The sequence below is a fragment of the Tachypleus tridentatus genome, chromosome 6 (genome assembly GCF_004210375.1).
Source record: "Tachypleus tridentatus isolate NWPU-2018 chromosome 6, ASM421037v1, whole genome shotgun sequence".
Taxonomy (NCBI): domain Eukaryota; kingdom Metazoa; phylum Arthropoda; class Merostomata; order Xiphosura; family Limulidae; genus Tachypleus; species Tachypleus tridentatus.
In genome coordinates, this window is record NC_134830.1 from 88007125 (window position 1) to 88028238 (window position 21114).

General features: G+C 31.6%; 1 protein-coding gene across 3 annotated transcripts in view; it reads left to right on the forward strand.

The window, feature by feature from the left end:
- Window positions 1-21114, forward strand: part of LOC143252975 (uncharacterized) — a 173124-nt gene that overhangs the window by 130205 nt on the left and 21805 nt on the right. For all 3 annotated transcript variants that reach the window (XM_076505946.1, XM_076505945.1, XM_076505947.1), the window contains exons 13-15: window positions 1313-1749; window positions 13685-13844; window positions 14563-14652. In XM_076505946.1, coding sequence (XP_076362061.1) covers window positions 1313-1749; window positions 13685-13844; window positions 14563-14652 — 687 coding nt within the window. The remainder of the gene's footprint in view (window positions 1-1312; window positions 1750-13684; window positions 13845-14562; window positions 14653-21114) is intronic.

A 21114-nucleotide genomic window follows, 5' to 3' on the forward strand; every position in this document is an offset into this window, starting at 1 on the left:
CTTCACACACCAAATATCAAGGCAATTCATAAGAAATATCTGAGATATAACATCTCCAATTTTGATTAAATGTCTTCCTTTTTTTTTTCTTTACACAAAAAGTATGGGAATTTTTTATGATAAAAATATTTCTATGGAATTTTTTACATTTGTTACACAGCTACTTATTTTTAACCTACAATTAGGAGTTTCATTAGGTCTAAATATAAGCCACACTTACTAAGTTATCTAAAAAAAACACTCAAATTTGACAAAACATTTTGTACATGTCTGCTCAAAAAGTCACATGAGCTCTTGTTCTAACATTTTTACTACTGCTTTATCTAAAGTTAAAATATGACCGTTTTTAATTTTTTTATTATTGAAATTAAAAGTGGTTGATTTAGAGCATCAAAATTAAAAGGTGAAAGTACAGATACACAAGTATTGGTTTGGCCAAGCAAACTGGATTGGTGTTTTCTAGCTCAAGTTCACAAAAGGATTGTACAAAGGATGATTTCTATTGATTATGCATTGCCACCTTTTCAGTATAAATGTACTAAAATTTTTAATTATTTTAATTAAAGATAATTTAGTGTCATGTGATATTAAAATAAACAACTAGCATAAATAACGATGCTTAATTTTACTGTACCACTTGCATGTGGGAGGTGACAAGAAACTGTTAATCTAAATTCCTTGGCATTACTATAAAATAAGCTATTAACACTATTTTAGAGAGAAAAACTACCACCTTATGTTTTGTAAAGAATCTGGTTGGTTTTGTAAAGTAAAAGTCTGTTCTGAATAATGAGATTGTGTTTCTGAAGTTAATGTTGATTACTGTTGAGTGTCACTTTTTTACTTGCCATGGTTTGTTGCTGTGTATTGACAAAAGTTACAATATCTAATCAGAAACATCATAGATGTGAAAAAATAAGGTGTATCCAAAAGAAGAATTGAATGTGCAACTTAAAAGAATGAAATCAAAATTGACATCCAAACTGATAGTTACATTTATAGCATTGAAAAGAATTTTACAGCAAATGTTTATTCATTAGTTAACTAGGTCACATATTTTGTTTTACCCACCATCATGCTCCTCATTGAACAAAGAATGCAGCCTCGCTGGCTAATGAATGAATATTTGCTGTAAAATTCTTATAAGCTTAGTTATCATTTTGACTGCCAGTTTTTATTTCATTCCTTTAAGTTGCACAGTCAATCCTTTTTTGGCTGTGCCATTTTTTTAACATCTAATGTGTTTTTGATTAGATTTCAAATTCAATATATGGAAACTTGTGTCAAACAGTTTGTTCTTTTCTCCTTGTAGTTTCATGAAAAAGCTTTAGAGAAAGAATCAGTTTCATCAACCCTTAAAAATCCACTAGTAACTTCTAATTTAAGAGCCTCAGGAGACCCTACATCTCCAGGAACACCAGTAGACACCACTGATCAACACCGGTCTCATCTGTTTGACCTGAACTGTAAAATATGTACAGGTAAAGTTGCACCTCCTCCGAAAGAGCCATCAGTCAAGAAAGTACGAGTTGCTCATACAATTGCTGTTGAAGAAAAGGAAACTTCATCACCATCCAAAACTGATTTGGACATTCGAATATCAGAGCTCTTTAAACAGGCAGATTCAAAAGAATCTGAAGAAGAATTTAATGAACATTCAGAAACCATTAAAATAGTTGATCTGAAACAAAAAAAAGAGGTCTTTGAGGCAAAACATGATCAAGAGCCCAGTTCAACAGTTTCACATAGGTAAGTTGAAAAGTAGCCATTAATTAATGAACAGAGTGTATGTGTGTTTGTGGTATGTTTTAGATATGTTTTCTGTAGGCACAGAAACCAAAATGAATTTTTTTTAATGGTGAACTTCACATTTTAGTGCTAAAATTAATAGGTTCTTCTTCCCCACACTCCAAGGAAAATGAACTTTTAGTTTGATTAAAATATGATATTTCAAGCTCTAGTTACCCTGTGAAAAATAATGTCTACAGATGGATCGACAGTATCATCATTATACCCCCCCCCCCCAATCACAAACATTTTTGAGCAGGGGTATAAAAAGTGCCCCTTAAATGATATTTTGGTTATTGATATTAGTGTCAACTAGGTAATGATTACTGTACTTGTAGCACTCTTTTTTTAATTAAAGATTCAGTTCTCCAAGGAAGATTGATAAATGAGCTTAATAATAAATTGTAATATTATCTGTCTCAAATCAAATCCTTTGGTAGGATCTCAACAAAGTTTTTTTTTATTTATTGCTATCCTTCAAAACACTTTCTATTCACAGAACACAAGCAAATTATTTAAGGTGGTGACACTAATTTCTTCATCAGATTTCAATAACACAACATTTACATTCTTATATAATTTTGTAATAACATTCAACTTCTCATTCTTAATATTAGAATATTTATGATCATAATTAGAGCTATTTAAAGCTGATAAACCTCTATCATTAATCTGTTTCATAACACTGTCATCTGATTCATTACTACCACCCCAGATATGTTGCATAAAAATATGTTTCAGTAAATATTCAAAACATAAGTAATTTTCAATTTCTAAAATGTATAGTATACTCACTTCATTGTACAACAAAGAACTATTACCAGTTCTTTGAAGACTTTTGCACATGCCATAAGCCTTGAATGAACTCCAACACTTACATGTATTAATGTGTGCTGTGTCAGCCTATGATGTAATTATCATTATTTTAGCTCCTCACTAGTAGAATAATGACTCATCCTCCATGTGCAGTAATCGTCATAAGCATTAGCATTAGAACAAAGGCTTGTTTTTTCCTTAATACTGCTTGATTTGTATGTGATTTTTCTAATCATTTGAATTTTGCATTACCCAGTCCTAGTGTACTAGTTCTTTCTTTAATTTCCTGAATTATGTGTAAGAATAACACCAGTTTTTTTGTATTTCAGCTAGAACTTCAATTTATCATCAATATCATTTTTTAAATCAAATTTGTAATAATGGAACACATGTTCTAGTGTTTTTAGTAAGGTTTCTTTCTCAGTACTATTTTTCATTGTTTTAATCAACTTACATACTGTCATGTGAAAAGTTAGGACACCCTATGAAAGCCTGTGTATTTTTGTAATATTTTTAGATATATAGATATTTAATCTCAATTTCAACAATACTGAGAGATTATAGGAATATAACTGAACAATTACAACTGAAGAAAAGACTTTTCAAGATCTTCTGTAAATGTAATTCTACAAAAATGTATATTCTAACTGAGGAAAACGTTAGGACATCCCCATATTAATTCCCACTTAAAGTGGCTCAACTCACACACAGGTGTATCACACCAGGTGCACATGATTAGAAGATCGTTACTTGGCATTTTGAATGAGGCTTGCCCTATTTAAACCTCAGACATTTAGTTTGGTGTTCTCCTGACTGTTGCAGTGAGAGTGAGCACCATGGCAAAAGCAAAAGAGCTGTCTATGACCTTCATAAAGAAATTTGTAGCAGCTTATGAGTCTGGTAAGGGATTTATAAATATCCCAAAAGATTTTGAAATCAGCCATTCCAATGTCTGGAATATAGTCAAGTGGAGGGCTTTCAAAACAACTGCCAACATGCCTAGGTCTGGTTGTCCAAGCAAGTTCACCCCGAGAGCAGACCGCAAGATGCTAAAAGAGGTCTCCAAACACCCTAACATGTCATCACAGGACCTACACCAGGCTCTGGCTACTGTTAATGTGAAAGTGCATGCCTCTACAATCAAAAAGAGACTGCACAAGTTTTAACTTACATGGGAGATGTGCAAGGAGGAAACTTTTGCTAAGAGAAACATCAAAGCCAGACTGAAGTTTGCCAGAGAGAATGTAGACAAAGACCAGGATTTCTGGAATAATGTTCTTTGGACAGATGAGTCCAAAATTTGGACACCAGAACAGAGGACATGTTTGGTATAAACCAAATACAGCATTCCAGGAAAAGAACCTCATACCAACTGTGAAGCATGGAGGCAGAAGTGTCATGGTTTGGGGCTGCTTTGCTGCAGCAGGACCCGGACAGCTCACAATCATAGAATCCACCATGAATTCTACCGTGTATCAGAGGGTGCTTGAGGATCATGTGAGACCATCTATACAAAAATTAAAGCTGAAATGGAACTGGATCCTGCAACACGACAATGACCCAAGACATACCAGTAAATCCACCAAGGAATGGCTGAAAACCAAGAAATGAAGAGTCCTGGAATGGCCAAGTCAAAGCCCAGATCTTAATCCCATTGAGATGCTGTGGGGTGACTTGAAATGGGCTGTGCATGCAAGAAACCCCTCAAACATCTCACAGCTGAAAGAATTCTGCACTGAGGAGTGGGGCAAACTTTCTTCAGACTGATGTCAGAGACTGGTAGATGGCTACAAAAAGCATCTCACTACAGTTATTTCAGCCAAAGGGGGTAACACTACCTATTAGGGGGTAAAGTGTCCTGACTTTTTCCTCAGTTAGAATATGCATTTTTGTAGAACTACATATACAGAAGATCTTGATAAGTCTTTTCTTCAGTTTTAATTGTTTAATTATATCCCTATAATGACTCAGTATTGTTGAAATTGAGATTAAATATCTATATATCCAAAAATGTTACACAAATACACAGGCTTTCATAGGGTGTCCTAACTTTTTCACATGACTGTACCAAGCCAACTTTTATATATATGTATATGTGTGTGTATCAGTTTTGTGGATGCAGAATATATAGCCCATAGTGCAATTTCGTGATTAATAAAAGCTAACATCTTTCAAAGTTCTTCTTCTGTTGTGCCCCAAATGATTAGTTTCATTCTGATCTCAAATCTTCAACTCCTGTCCATCTAGTTTTGTTATTTCAGCAGAGTCTATACATCGTTTGACAAGTTTCACAGTATTGTTTTCGTGCCTGTTTTTGTTTCTTCTATAATCTTCCCAAAATGTAGAATCAGCTAATGCCACTTTCATTTTTCACTGCATGGATTGTACAGGTATACAGGTACATGTATTCTTATTCTCCATTTGTGTGTGTGTTTTTTGTTTTTGTATTTTAGCTTGGAGATTTTTTTCTCTTTCCATCAGCTTAATTGTTGACTCTTAATTACTCAACTTCTTCTCTCTACTTCCATACTTTAACATTCTTTTAGAGGATTTACGCCATGACTGTGAGCTTTGCTGGGGAAACTTATCTGTTTTTCACCTTGATTTTGATTTTTGTTTCTTGGTTGTATCACAGTTACATTTATTCTTTCTTGGGTGTATACTTTGTTCATATGCCTAAATTTCTGACCTCCACTTCCTTCATTTTTCACTCAAAAACTTCTTTAATATTCATCTCTCAATTACTTTTATTTCTTACTTTTTCAGACCTTGTGTTCCACTAGATTTTTCATCTTCTGTAGCCTTATGGGGATCCAACTTTGCTTTCAATTGTCTTAAGGGCTAGTTGTTGTGAATCTTGTAGACAACTTTTTTTCCAAATCTGTGCCTTTGCTCTGCTTCATTGGGAGCTCTGTTCACTCTCTTTGTTTACCTGTGGACTCCATTTGCTACAGACTGCTTGGATGCTCTGTCAGAAGTTCTGCTTTGTCCTTTACTCTTTATCTCACCTGATTAAAGTGTCATGGAGTTATTCATCAACCCCACTCTGGGATTTTACTCTCATATTATTGTTATTCCCATGAATGTAAAAGATTTGGGACTTATCAAAGCTTTGTCCCATTTGAACCATCTTTGGTCATTTCTCAGTTATAGTGCATAAGTTTTTGCATTATTATGTTGGTACTGCCCTGAAATGTAGATGACCAAAATGTGCCAATGTAATTTTGAATTCTTTCAGGTTGATTACAACACACATGTTTCCAGTTGAGTCTGGTAGGCTTTTGCTTGAATATTTGGTCTACTGCATTCTTTAGGTCTACTGTTTTGTAGACATACAACTTCTTGCGTCATCCAGTATGGCATCCGCTGTTCTGACCTTCCTTCTCTGTTGAGAGTCTTCTTGTTGGGGTGTCTAGCTCAGCTCTTCAATTCTTCTGTTAAAGAATCCCTTTTGACTCAATAGTATGTTAGTGGGTTAATAACACTAGCATATTCAATCTTACATACCCATGATGAGTGTAGAACAGGTTGCATATTTTGTAGCTTTGTAGTTGATGCCAACCAAACCTACAAATAAAGCTTGTCAACTAAGACTTCTATTTTGTTGAGGTGCATGTATGGACACCTGATCAATTTCCAGAGTATGGTATCCATCTCTGAGTAGTTTCTATTTTTCTGCACGTTGACTTTTTAAACCTGTGACTATGAGATGCTCCAGATTAAAGCACAGTATGTAACTCTCATTAACTCTTTATGAATAATCTTAAAATACCTTCTTTGGATCGTATGCAAAATTTCACATCCTTACCTTATCACTGATAATTTATATTCAGTGTTTTATTTTCCTTTTCTGTTTTTTATCATAGACCACCACTCATTCACAGGTATATGCAGGCAACAGAATGATGTGAACAAAAAAGATATCTTAGTCTCTAGCAATATCTTTTTCGTACATGCTTGGTAACTTAAGTCATCCAGAGGAGGTTTTTGTTGGGTTTTTTTAAATTGTTGAACATTTTGAAAATGAGTTCTAACACATCAATAATGCAAAATGAATGAAAATATGAGAGTAAAGCCTAAATAGAATTTAACTGTCTCTTTAATATATGTAGATAATAACTCAAGATATATTATGAACAAAGCAACCAGTTCAGTTACTTACAACTATCCAAAGACAGCAACTTGATGCCAATTTCAAAATGATCATTTTTGGATTATAGTGTAAAATGAACTCTTTCTAACAGCTATAAATGCATACATGCTTAAAGGATGCATCTTCTAATGCTTTACATTAATTATAGAATATGTGCATTGTAATTGTCGTGGTTTGACAACATTTTTCTTTTAACTGCATTCAGTGAAAGAATTTAGAAACATTCATGTCAAAAGAACAAGAAACTACATTCTAGACTTACATGTACAAGACTACCCCATTATGCTTCAAACTATACTTCACTGAATTTTTACATTATTTGTAGTTCACGTTAAACAAGATTGAGAGGTTTCATTATTGCTTTCAGTGTTTCTTTAGAAATAAAGGAATAGAAACAGAAGATAATATAAAACTTTGAACTATAATGTACTTGATGATGATAATTTTTTTTAATATGTAGGTACTAAAGTGGTGTATTTAAATTTTGAATGTAATTCAGTGACATGCACAGAAGGGAGTTTTAAAAATATATCTTTGTTAAAGGGTTAACAAGCTTTCCATCATCTGTCTGGTTTGCTATTTGATATTCTTATTATGACTTATTCAGGCACCTTCACTGTCATTTTTCTCCATCCACACATTACTCTCACAACCTCTATTTTCCTTGCTCTAGACTTTCTCTTTTGGGCCTATGACCACTACATCCAATTGTTGATTCACCTTGTCTTGGAAATTTAGGCCCTTGTGGTGGATCAGTTATCTCAACTAGACTGAATCCTTTTCACAGTTGGATCTTTACATCTTCTGGTGTTTTTAATGGATTTCCTCTCATTATAGGAAGAAGTCTTATCATGGATGCATTTTTGACTTCCTTTCAATATTTAGCTTCTGCATTTTTGGTCTCTATTCTCAGATTATAGTTCTGGCAGTGGAAGCTCTATATCTAGAATGGTTCAATTTCTTTTTATATGCCTCAGACTTCCTTTCTTCTCTTTCTTATTTTTTGTCCACTAAACCTTATGCCTCATTTACTTCAGATATTGGATAATAACTTGGGCTACTTTGATGTTTTGTTCATTTAACCTCTGTTCCATTTCTTCCTTGTACAGTTTATCTGACCCAGCTTGTTTCGATTGTTCTGCATAAATTATTTATTGTCATCTCACTCATGGTTTTTTCAGAGCAATTAACATCTTTTCTTGCCATGGAATTTCTTATGCTCAAGTAATTTATCTTCTTCCACTTTAACCTATTAGACTATACACATTTTCAGATTATTGTTATGAATGATAACAATTTTCTTATTTCTCATACTTTCTCCTGTCAAGTTTGTTGTCTGGTGGTTTCTCTTACCTCTAACCATTATCATGCCCAGCATGAGATCTTGTAGGCAAGGATATGGGTGACCACCAACACATTAGTGTTACATTATGTGTATTTCAATCATCCTCTAGTCATCATTCTACACCCTTCACAAAGTCTTAAGAAAATAAATTTTACTTTTTGTGTGTCTCACAAGCACCTAATTTATTATTTCTATCTGTGTTATGAAAACAGTGGAACCTACCAAATGACCAGTGTTGCCTCACAGAGAACACTTCTTTCTTCTATATTCTTTGTTGAGCAGGGGATCACTTATAGTGTTAAGCTCATTGCTCACTGTTGATATGGTTTTCTAAACACCTAATTTATTATTTTTTGGAGAGCACTTCTTTGATGTTTTCTAAACAAATTCCACCCTTTTTTCTTATATTCAAGTTGATTAACCCTTTCACAATGTACTTGTACAACTTACAGTATGCCATATTGGGAGTTTCACTTGTGCTACAATACAACTGAGATTTCTAAGTGTATCATCTCAAAAACTGATAATATTTTGTTAAATATTGTATATTTTCATTTTATCTTCTGTATTATTAATATACAGTGCAAAGAAATGATTAAAATTAGGAGTTGAAAAAGTATGTATGTTTTGTAAAATGCCATTTAAGATATTTTGCAAGGCTCAAAATTAATGGGAAACCAAAACCAATGACCCCCAATATTCCCATTGAACTTATCAAAAGTGCGTACTAGGTAGTGTGCCTGGGCTATTAAAACAAAAGAGCCAATAAAAGTTTGACTCCAAATAAATTGATCTAAGTCTTTCTTAATGAAACAGAAGTTAAGACAAACCATGAATGGGACCCTCTCAAATTTATGAACACTCATTGGTTATCTACAATCTACAACTCTCATCACTATGAGTGCTGTATATTCAAAGTAAATGCATTTTCGTTAATAAGAAAGCCATTACTTTGTCCAATATTCAAACTTTTTGTATTAGTAATATATGAACTTTCATTTGTAAAATTTGAAATATAGTGATTAGCTGAACTTTTTATAAAGATGACTACTGTGTTTGTTCAGAATGCTACACTTTTATCTTTCTGTATATGACACCAAAACTACATCAAGGCTCACACATTTAAAAAATGTACATCAAAATTATTTTTTGTCACCCCTTTACAAATGATAGGGAAGTAAATATTGGAAACTTGTAAGATGTGTGTAGAATTTACATTACTGTATGTAGATGTTAGGGCAAAATCTTCTGAATCACTGTGTTGGCTGCACTAGCCAAAAATAAAAGAGAACAACAAAATAATATTACTGCTTTATTGATAATGTCACAACTGAAGATTACCAATTGTGGATATTTATAGCTAACAATCAGACTGATTCCAGTTATGTACAGTAAAGTTGATGATGATGTGTGGTATTGTTGACAGTTTAACCTTAAAAATTATAATGCATGTTTTTTTATTTAGGTGAGTTGCACATAAAAAAAAGAGTACTGACCTTGTGGCTTATACTTGATTGTTACATGACATTATATGATTACTGGAAAAGATAAGTTGTTGACATTCATTGCCTAAATTTGTCATTTGCTTCAGCCATAAGTTCACAGACTTTTGCTATCGCTGTACATGTTTTGAACAAAACCACTTTCTAACCCAAAGCAAGTATTTTAACCAAAGGTTGGATAAAATGATAGCAAACCTGTTATTGAAAATGTTTTTAAAATTAGCTTTATTAAAGTGTGCTCCTAATAGTATTTTTATTGTATACATAATGATCGTCTTTCCAACCATTAAAAAAAAAAAAAAAAAAAAAAAACTTTAAATGCTTTGTGATAAAGAAAACCCACATTGTGCTGGTTGAATTATTTAAAAATTATTACCTCTCGGTACTTACAGTGTGTCACTTGTCATTTGTCTAAAACCATGAAATATTAACTTTTACTCTTGATAGAGGTGTGTACTCTTGTATTAGTTACAGGTGCAATGGGCAGTCTGTTATGACAGTTTCCTACCTCTGTGATTCTTGTTTTTCATGCTCAATTCCTACTTGAAAAAGCTAAAATATCTAGCTTTTCTCGTTCAGAAGAAATCCAACCAATCAGCAACACATTTGTCAAGCCATAACTAACTTTAAGGTAACTTCATGAAATAATGAATGTCAATACACAAATTGTGTTATGCAGTCAAAACAAGCTACAGGGCACATTGAGTGTTCATAAAATAAGTGACAGGTTAGCAATTTTCTGTGGTCCAAACTATCATATATTTTCAGTGAATGTGTTCCATAGGATCCTTACTCATCATACCACTTTTCAAGGCAATCTATTATGACATACACTAAGATGTAAAATCTCCAAGTTCAATTTATTTTCTTCTTTTTTTCACATGAAAAGCATAATTAACTTTTATGGATTTTTTCAAATTTGTTATAAAATAGATCTCTCCAGCTTACAGTTAGGTATCAAATTTAGTCTAAATATAAGCCACAAATGCAAAATTTTTCAACAAAAACTGCTCACTTTGATCAAAATGTTTGTGTGTCTGCACAAAAAGTCATGCAAGTTATCAGTTTAAAAGTTGTACGATAACTTCATTAAAGAATGAAGGTGATCCTTTTTTTAGTTTTTGCCTTTTAGATTGAAGGCAGCTGATTTAGAGCCACTAAACTATGTGGTTAAATCACATGCAGATACACAATTATAGGCTAGTCCAAGTAAACTGGATTAGTTTATTTCAAGCATTTGAAATAATTGTATGGGTGGATGATAATTATTCATTGTCAAGATCTAAACACAAATTTGTTAAAATTGTGAAATTCTTTTAATTACAGAGTGTTAGTTAAGCAATTAGCACAAAAAATGTAATTTGGTATAGCTGTATAAAGTATGTACAAATGATGGTAAGAAACTGCTCACCTAGATTCCATGATGGTACTTTAAAGGAAGTTATTAACCATATATTTTAAAGGATATGATTGCTGCTGTAAAGCCTAAGTCTGTTCCAAATAATAGGGTTGTGATATCATTCCAAGAATTTAATATAGAACAAAAAGTGACTGTCATACCCTGCTTTAGATGGAATTTAAAAATCGTATTAAATAACATTCGAGTGGTCTAATTTTTTAAAAAAAAATGGTTTGTCTTTTTTTCTTTTTTCCCCATTCCATAAAGTGAGTTCACAATAAAATAAATTAATGTATGTTGATATATTTAGTTTTCTTTTGGTAGCTTCCAATATAGAGTACATTTTACAACTAGCTATAGGATTGGCCCCTTAAAATGCATGTTTTGGAGGTCTGGCTTGTCCCTCCCCCAACAAAAAAAGTTGTGCATGGGCCTTGTTTTAGTTACGTTCATAATTTCAGATGTTTTTATTTAACTAACTCACAGTTAGTTTTTCATTTTTTATCATCCTTTCTTCCCTTTTACCATTTATTATTCCCCTCATTGCTGATCAGTGTTGGTCCTTTGGACTTGTTTTAGGACATCTGGCAGTGATGCTTTGAAAACATTTTTGCACACTGCATAATATTGTAATGCTATATAGCACAGATTCAAAGTATGATATATTTTTTAAATGTTTAAACTTTTCAGTTATGTATTTTAAATAATAAATAATTAGCTAAAATATAAAAGTAGGATATAAATACAATTTAGCTGTATCTCTATAATATAATTAGGTGAGAAACAACCATAAGCACTATAGTCAGTCAAGCAAGCAGTAGCACTACAGGCAGTCTCATGTACTGTGTGATGAAAATTGTGTTAGTTTTAGAAGAACCATTATTGGATCATAGTGTAAAATGAGCTTTTTTATAATGACAGAATTTATTACGTGTTTTAATTGCTTTCATCCAGAAAACTTTGAAATATGCCTGCAAATAGGTTAATAAACATCTTTTTATATAGATGTACATCTACACAATTTTTATTATAATATTGAAGATACAGAGTGCCAAAATAAAGAAATTTCATAGCTCATGAGTCATATGATAATGCATCTGAAGTTGTAACTAGTTTTTAAAGGATTCTTTTGAAATAAAGAACATAAAACTTAGATAACATTTATTATAATAATTTAATTCACACACACTGATTGTAAAGGTGTTTAATTCAGTTTGTGCAGAAAAGTGTTCAAAGGGAGTACCTGATGCAATAGGATTAATGCCCTTTCTTCCCCAGTTTCAAAAGTTACCGTGGAGGTTCTTGATTGGATATGTGTTATCCCACTGATAAGAGATCAAGAGGATACACTCATCAGTGTGGGATTCTAACTCCAGTGTACATTTCTCAAGTTTATGTTTTCCTACCTGATAATATATTTCAGATGGATGTTCCTCTTCTTTTGTTGTTTGTTGGGCTTTTGTCTCATCAAGAATGATCCATTGTTCCATTGCTAATGCTCACAGGGTCACCCTATTTTTGGTGGAGAGCTATAGTTTAATGATGGTTACATCATAGACTGTCACTGTACACATTGATATGTACAAGGATAGGAATTTGAATTAAAAATTGTAGCACACACCAAAATCTTCACAGCAATTGCATGAAATAACGGCTCTTTGTTGTGCTAAGAGACAAGTTCTTGTTTCAGTTACATTTTTAAGTAAGGAAAATGTTAAGTTTAACTATAACAAATGCTATAGCAAAATTAAATCTTATAACAACTCTCTTTTCTGTTGCATCCAGCTTATGATTAGATAAAATATAACTTTTATCTGGATTTTTAATAAATACTACAATATTAATAAAGAAAAGTTGGATGCTGTTAGAAAATTACATAAAAATGGAAACATGTACTAATGGAACCAGATATAGGTAATAGTATTTTTTATCTTTAATAAACCTGATTATTTTTTAAAAAACAAGATATTTTGAATGATAGTAATACAAAATCTGTTATTTGTGTTTTGGAAACTGTACCTTGTGAATACTTGAATAAACAAAAACACATTATAGTGCTCAGGTATTTTATGCCAGTTTAAGAAAATTAAAAAAATTTAGAAAGTCTGATTATTTTTAATGATTAAATTTATCTTGAATGTAACCTAAAAATGTCCTAAATACCAAAATAGTTATTGAGACTATTTGTGGTATTATTTACCAAAACTACTCTTAAGCATTATGCTGGTGGAGAAAAGTTCAGAATAGTTGCATGTTGAATTATATTTTTGTTGTGTTACTGAGTAATCACTCAACAACAGCAAAAGAAAAGAAGATTCATTTTGAAGATTCTTTTTTTTATATTAAAGTTGTCAGAATAAAAACTTCACAAACTGTTTTATTAGTTTGTTACATTTACTTTCAAAATAATTTCATTAACAATTTTCTACTTGTTTTAAAGAAGATGCTTAACTATCAAATACTAGATCACCTGATTTCCTTCTTTTTCTTCATGGTTTTTGTTTTATAATAATTTTTACTTCACAGGAAAACATGCATGTGTATCTGTACACATGCACACACACACACAATATAATAACCATTCTTATTCTATATTAATAAAACTTTTTACTGTTTTTTACTACTTGTAGCCCTGTGAGTTTTGTTTTCAAACATAATATCTATTTCCTTCATTATTTTAGCTCTCCAGACTCTGGAAGTACCACTCTCTCTGGCAGTAGTCAAACAAAACCAAGTAGAAACTTACTATCTGTTTGGAAGGGGTTTATATCTATGCAGGATGTAGCCAAGTTTGTTACTTCAGCATATAAAGTATCTGGCCCTACTGACTTTCTGACACAGGTGCTGTGATTATATGCAGGGAGAAACTGATAAAAAATTATCTTATGTATCTGATAGTGTGTTTACAATTTATATTAAAGAATTCTTTTGCTAGTCTTATTTGGTCATATAATACACATTTAGTGTTTTTTCAAGTTTGCCTCTTAGATCTTTACACTTCCTTGAGATTTATACCTGTACGTTCCTTCTAAAAAAAGCCTTAAAACCATATGTGATTCACTTGATTATCACATAACAAACCAGAATGTGGCTTATTCCATGCAAAACAATATGAAATATACTGGAAGTCTGAGATACAAACCAAATTATATCTACTTTAAAAGTTACAAAGTGCAAAAACTTAATTGGTTTCAAAATGTAACTATAAATCCACATTGCAAAACTCCTTTTCAGACAAATACTTAGTTACTATTAATATAAAACAAAAGTAGCAAAATCAGTTTTAGACATTGCAAACATGTTCTTGCTTATTCTTCACTTCATCCTCATTTCTTTTCTTAAATCCCAGCTGTACCTTTATCCTTTTGCAGGTTTATTGAATTGTCATTATTTCAGGTTAATGTTATATGTATACATTCTTTTTACAATTTCAGATGTTTTAAGAGTACTTGTAACATATTTATTTAAAACAGTAAAGTACTTTATCATGCTAGTTTTATTCAAATATTTTTCTGTTTTTGAAATTTTATAAGTTTGTATAATGTTTTTTTGGTTTTAGGACATTCCAGATACAGTTCAGGTTTGTGGACGTATAACGCAAGAACAAATGTGGGAGTATGTAAGTAGGACCAAGCAATCAGGAAATAAGGTATTAAATTTCTCATCTGTTAAGTTTATTACTATGATTTGAAATTAAATCAATAATTTTTTAAAATCAAAATACAACAGGAAATTCCAGGTGAATAAATTTATTAGTGCCATCATGAATTTTGCATATGTCTATCTCTTTTATGACCTGATGGATACATAGTACCTTGAGAGCAGAATTGTACCACTGAATTAAAAAATACATAAAACAAACTGTCTTTATTTCTCACAAATAAAAAAAATATTTGCAAATGGAAGTTTATTTGTAAAATAATTTTATTTATTTAATGTTATACATAGGTTGTTTTTGTTTTTTTAAATCACTAATTTTTATTTTGGGTTGATTTCAGTATGATCCAAAAGAAGTCATTAGTGTTTATAATTCCCTGAATTTCTTCTAAGCATAATATGGTATAGCCTTCTAGGAGAAAAGTTAAAATAGTTTTAACAAAATAGTTCTAATTTCTGTTTGTAACATAAAGAGAAAAAGTGTATTTTCATAAATTTTTTGTCAGTTTTTCTCAACCTGGGTTATCATGGGTTGATGTAATTGTCTATATCCCAACTCTTTAAGAAGCCATAGGTCTCCAATCTAAACATAAAAGCATTTTTCTGATACAGTACATTGCCGCCCTCACAGATATAACAGTGTTGCCCTCTATATGCAAACATTTTCCTCATGTCACAATTTCACATACTCCATGATCAACACTGGTATATTTGTCTTCAGTCCTTTTGAAATACACAGTTTCTCTGTTGCTGGGACAACTGTATTCTACAAATTTACCACCTATTTATTTTCAAGACTTTCATATGCCCCATATTCTCCAATAGTTTGTTTCCAGAAATATTTATGAGGCTTTAGAATCCCATTTGGAATCAGTGAGAGAGCAATTGATCCTTTCATCTTTGGTTGATGATATATCTCATTCTGAGCCTGTACAATTCCCTATTACTGTTTCCCATTCCAGTCTTTTCCAGCCTTTATAATAAAATAACAACTCTGGGAGCATTTTTTTTATCTGAGAAGGCACAAAAATCAGTAATTAATATGTACAATAAAGTTGAGCATCAGTGAAATATTTCCAAAATACCAAAGCTACAAATTTATACAAATATCAAATAGAAGATAATTCTGAAATTTCAGTTGTTGTTTTTTCTTGCAGTCTATTAAAATAAGCCATAAAACACACCCAGTTCTCTTAGAGTTAAACTAAAATGTTAGCACTAATACATGCTTTTCTGTTTCTTTAGTTTTAGTTTAGTGATAAAACCTCTGATTTACATCTTGAATTACCTTGATTGAAAACATTTTCTTATTTTTACATGGATGATTTTATGTTCAGAAATGCTACTGACCTCTCCACAGCACTGATAGCTGTTACCTAGTGCTACTGCCAGAAAGGTTCTTATACATGCATGAAACCTTGAACAAAAATTCTCACCCTATACATATAAACATTTACTACACCAATCTGTATGCAATATGTATTAGGCTATATCTCCCCACCAGTAGGACAACAACAAATACTCTGTGTGAATAGATCACATTGGTGTTTCATGTACAAAAGTCCAGTGTAATATAAAAAAAGTGTAGTTTCATAATTTTTTATCCAGTTACTTTTTCTCAACCTAGGTTATCACTGCTTAGATTTATACTTGTTTTTTTGTAACAAATTATGGAATGTTTGTGATTATTACTTGTATTTGTTTTTCAAAGTACATTATTTTATGTCTTTATTTTCTTAATTTTAAGAAGGATACAAATTTTTAAGCATTTCATTTAAAACTTGTGATTCAAATTATTATCTTTTCATACATTCATTTTATTTGTTTACTTAATGAAATTGTGAGATTTTAGGATACATGTTCCCAAGTCTGTGATATGTTTCTTAACAGCACTGTTCCCCATCATTATTAACCCAATATTCATGTTTAGATAAATAATTTCAAATTTCATCATTATATTAGTAATCAAGCTTGATGTACCATGTATTTACCAGGCCTCCCTTTAAAAAATAAATAAATTATCTGTGAATTGGCTCAACTATAAAGTTACATACTCGTATTTCTGTGAGTTGTGAAGATTCTCGTGGAAATACTTTGACAGTCAGTGATGTTAACACTATTATGCAACAGGTGGCTGGTTCTGTTATAATCGTAGATTCAAGATTCCCAATCTCTTCCTTTTGTTGTTTCAGTTGAGCATATTTCATCTTTTCACTTTTGAATTTTTTTTCCCCCCCAACAAGAACCAGGTTATCCCATCTTCATCACTTGCAACTGTGTTTACACAAAAATGTGACATTTTTCTTCTCTGTCTCCAGTTATTTTTGTCAAATTTCAGGCTAACTTGTTGCATGAGTTTGCTTCTTTTTTCTAGCTATCTTCTTCTTTGTCCAACTTCATAGCAAATCCCAACTTTTTTTCTCAGATCTTGAGAATCTTATTCTGTGACATATTGTCATGGTTATTTTTTCTCCTCATTTTCTTTTTCTCTCTTTCACACTCGGTCTGTTCATATTTCTCTTGGTCAGTTTCCCCCTTGCATGTTTCATTTTCCTTTGGAGGCTCTACATTGCAATATTGACAGTTTCACTGGGGAAACTCTTGACATACCTGTTTTCAACTCAGTTCTGGTCAGAATACCTTACTTTCTGGAGTGCCTCCCTTAATCTTATATTGGGGTTCTCCTTGTGGCACCCTTATTTATGACAAGGTTTGAGGAGGGAAGTGGGAGATCCTTGTATGTTGGAAATTCAGACAGAAGCATATTTTCAGTAATAATCTATACTCATTGTGATATTTTGCTTTGTTCAGTCCAAGAGATCTTAACAGGATTTTGATCCCCAGAACCCTTGTAGTCTCACCCTTCTCTTGCTTTTCATCTTATTCATATTTGTCAACATCCTCCTCTTGAAGATCACAGAAGTGTCTTGTTTCTGGAGATACCCTTTGACTTTGGTCCAGTGTATCTCTTTTCTTCTACTTTCACACTTGTAAACTGTATTCCATTGGCAAAATACCTTTATATTACATAAGTGCATCCTCATGGGTTGTTTTCTACACTCAACCTCTTCCTGCCCCTCTTACCACACTCCTCGAGTCTTTAGTGCCTAGCAGACACTGTATCTTGGCTCAGGATATGAATGTCTAGATTGAACTACTTTGGGTTTCATTCCCATCTTGTCTCTTCCACAAAGATAGGTAATTGGAGACTATCAATTTATTATTATCTTTTCAGTTTAAGTTGAACATGTAGATGTTTCAGATGTATTTCTTCTTATTTTGAGTTGTATGTTTTTATTTCATATTTGTACCAACATTTATTTAATTAATTATGAAAAGTAACTAATAATTAAATAACATTTTCTTTATAATTTTGCTTTAATTCACTGACAAAATACACATCATTAAGCATTGTCTATAGCACACAATGTCTTGATGTATGGTACAACTTGGGCAAGGATCATTTGTTTTGTTCTAGATTTTCTTAACAAACATATAAAGTATAAAAATAATGTTTTTATCCACTATTTCTAAATAGCACTAAATTGATTTGAATATAAATTTCAACAATTTTATATGTTCAGCAGTTTTTTTTGTTGAGAGAAACATACAGTGTTCACATTATATCTAAACTTCCAAGTCTCTGAAAACACGTGATATCAGAAAGGAGTTCATCTTAAAGTGACTTTTATTGGCATTGAAGTTTGGATTAATAAACTTATCACAGTTTTCTTTGAACATAATATCTGGTTTAATATATTTCTTTGGTTGATTTTAAACTATTTTCATGGTCAAGATTCCTCACATGTAGCAAAATAGCTGAACTTATCCTATTAAAAATCACAGTATAGATAATCTATTTTGTAGCTTTGGGATTAATAAGAAACAAACAGACTGACCATTTATAACATTCATTTTACATTATTAAGACTTGTTAAGCACAACTAATCAAATACCAATATATTCATTTGCTAATTTTTCATCTTAATTAAATTACAAACCCACTCATTATAGTTGTTGTACCTGATGATGCTTGGCTAACCTTATAAAACTTTGTAATGGTATATGTTATACTCTCTGTACCAAATATTTTTGGTAGCTTAGATAATCAGTAAATATATGGTCACATTAATTGAAAGATTTCAACACATTGCTTTATATGAATTTGACATGCACAGTTTGAAAGCATATGCAAACATAAAACAATATGTATAGAACACTAAATGTTTCATTAGTTGTACAGGTGTTTCATAGATACCAGGAATATGAGTTTATTGCAGTATATGGTTAACAACTAAAAGTTTTGTATATTTTTGCACATTGTTATACATCAAAAAATCCTCCTGCTATGGGCAAGTCAAAATGCACATGTCATAACGTTTAAAGAGTTACATTTAATATTTAATTAAGACTACTTCATTATCATTTCATACTGACAATTTTGGAATCAAAACATAATAAATCAAATTTTAATATTATATTATTTAAGTGCATACTTTTTACATTGGAATATTTTTAAAAATGCTCATAACTCTCATAAAAAATATTTTGACATTTGTTTTCTAGATCTTCCCTCTTCTCTAATTTAAATACCACACCTCTGAGGATTATGGAATTGGATGTAAATCGCTCATTATAAGGTTATCTTCACTCAGACAAAGCATGATTTTTATAACCTTCAATGTTGTTTGTTTATTGAGCTATAAACAAGAAAATTAGACCCACCTGTCAGATTTTCTCTTTCACAAGTTGCAAATAGTTTTCTCTGATGTTTTATACAATATTATGTATAATCACTAGAAAGCCAAAGTTCTAATTTATCAAATGACTTATTATATTGCATTGTTTTCCATACAGAAAATTTTCTATTTGACCTTTAGTTTCAAAACTTCTCTTATGGTATTTTCGTCAACAAGGTTAGCTGAATTTTAAACAGATCTTATCTCATAGTTCAAAAGCTGGATAAATTATTATACTTAAAGAATATTGCTGTCATTTTTATTTTTAGTGGGAGTAATAATAGACTTAAGATTCATCAACAATCCAGAAAAAAAAAGAGTACTCACATAAGTACTATATTTTTTGTTTATTATGTGTATCCTTTATTTATTATTATAAAAGTAACTAAAATGTAAAAATTGGAAACTTATTAGGTTAGATAAGTTCAGATAAGATAACAAAAAAAATTCTTCACAAGGAATGCTTGTGAGCAGCACATGTGTTATGTAACATTCACTGAGTGATTTACGACTTGTGTGGTTAGACATAATTCAAATGGTAATAAAAAATAAAGTGCAAGCATATATATATATAGTTTATATCAGTCAAACTTTGGTGTGCATACTTAAGTAAGGAAGCACATTATACTACTATAATAATAAGCTGGAAATAGCAAACAACGATTTATAAAAATAATAAATTGGCAAACAGTGACACACAGTAAGAGCTGTCAGTTGTGTGAAAAGGTTGAGTACTTATCTGAAACACTTTCAGAAAAGGAAAATGTTAATTTTTCAAACTCAGCTGACACAAATCAGTTATTCTATTAGTTTGAAAGAGTACATTCAAAGCTGTACCATTTTCTTAATAAACATTCAGAATTTTATCTTATTCAGTGAAGATGCAGTGGATTATTGTGTAGTTTGTTTGTTTGTTTGTTTTTGAATTTTGCACAAAGCTACCGAGGGCTATCTGTGCTAGTAGTATAAGACTAGAGGGAAGGCAGCTAGTCATCACCACCTGCTGCCAACTCTTGGAATACTCTTTTACCAACGAATAGTGGGATTGACCATCACATTATAACACCCCCACGGCTGAAAGGGCATGAGAAGTGTGACAGGAATTCGAACCCATGACACTAGGGTTATGGGGTCTAGTGTCTTAACCACCTCGCCATGCCGGGCCTCATTATAAGAGAGTGAGATATAAATACCACAGAACTATAATCCATTTTAAAGTTTTAAACAAATATATTTTATGCTTGTACAGACTACCAATCTTATGGTATCTTACGTAACATTAAGTATTTTTCTCTAGTGGATAAGGTCTTCGGGCTATCTGCTGAGTCCATCGAGGGAATTGAACACCTTGTTTTAGTGTTGTAAATCCGTAGATTTTACTTTGTACCAGCAGAGATGCGTGGTGTACTAGCAATAGAATTTTAGTACTTTGGCTGATGGATTTCATTTCTATGCTCAGAGCCCATGCTTGACATGCTTGGCCATGCCAGAATTGTCTATCTTGAGGAACTTATTGTGTAGTATCAGTAAGATAAATAATTGACGAAATTGAGAATTAATATGTATTTAGAAACTCCTTGTTTGGTATAATATAGTTTAAATTGTTTTAACTTTAAATTCAGGTTAAATTTCTGTAGTTGATAATTTTCTGCCAATTTTATATGTGTATGTGTTGTTTGATATAGATATATTTGTATAGAAAATTGATACTAATA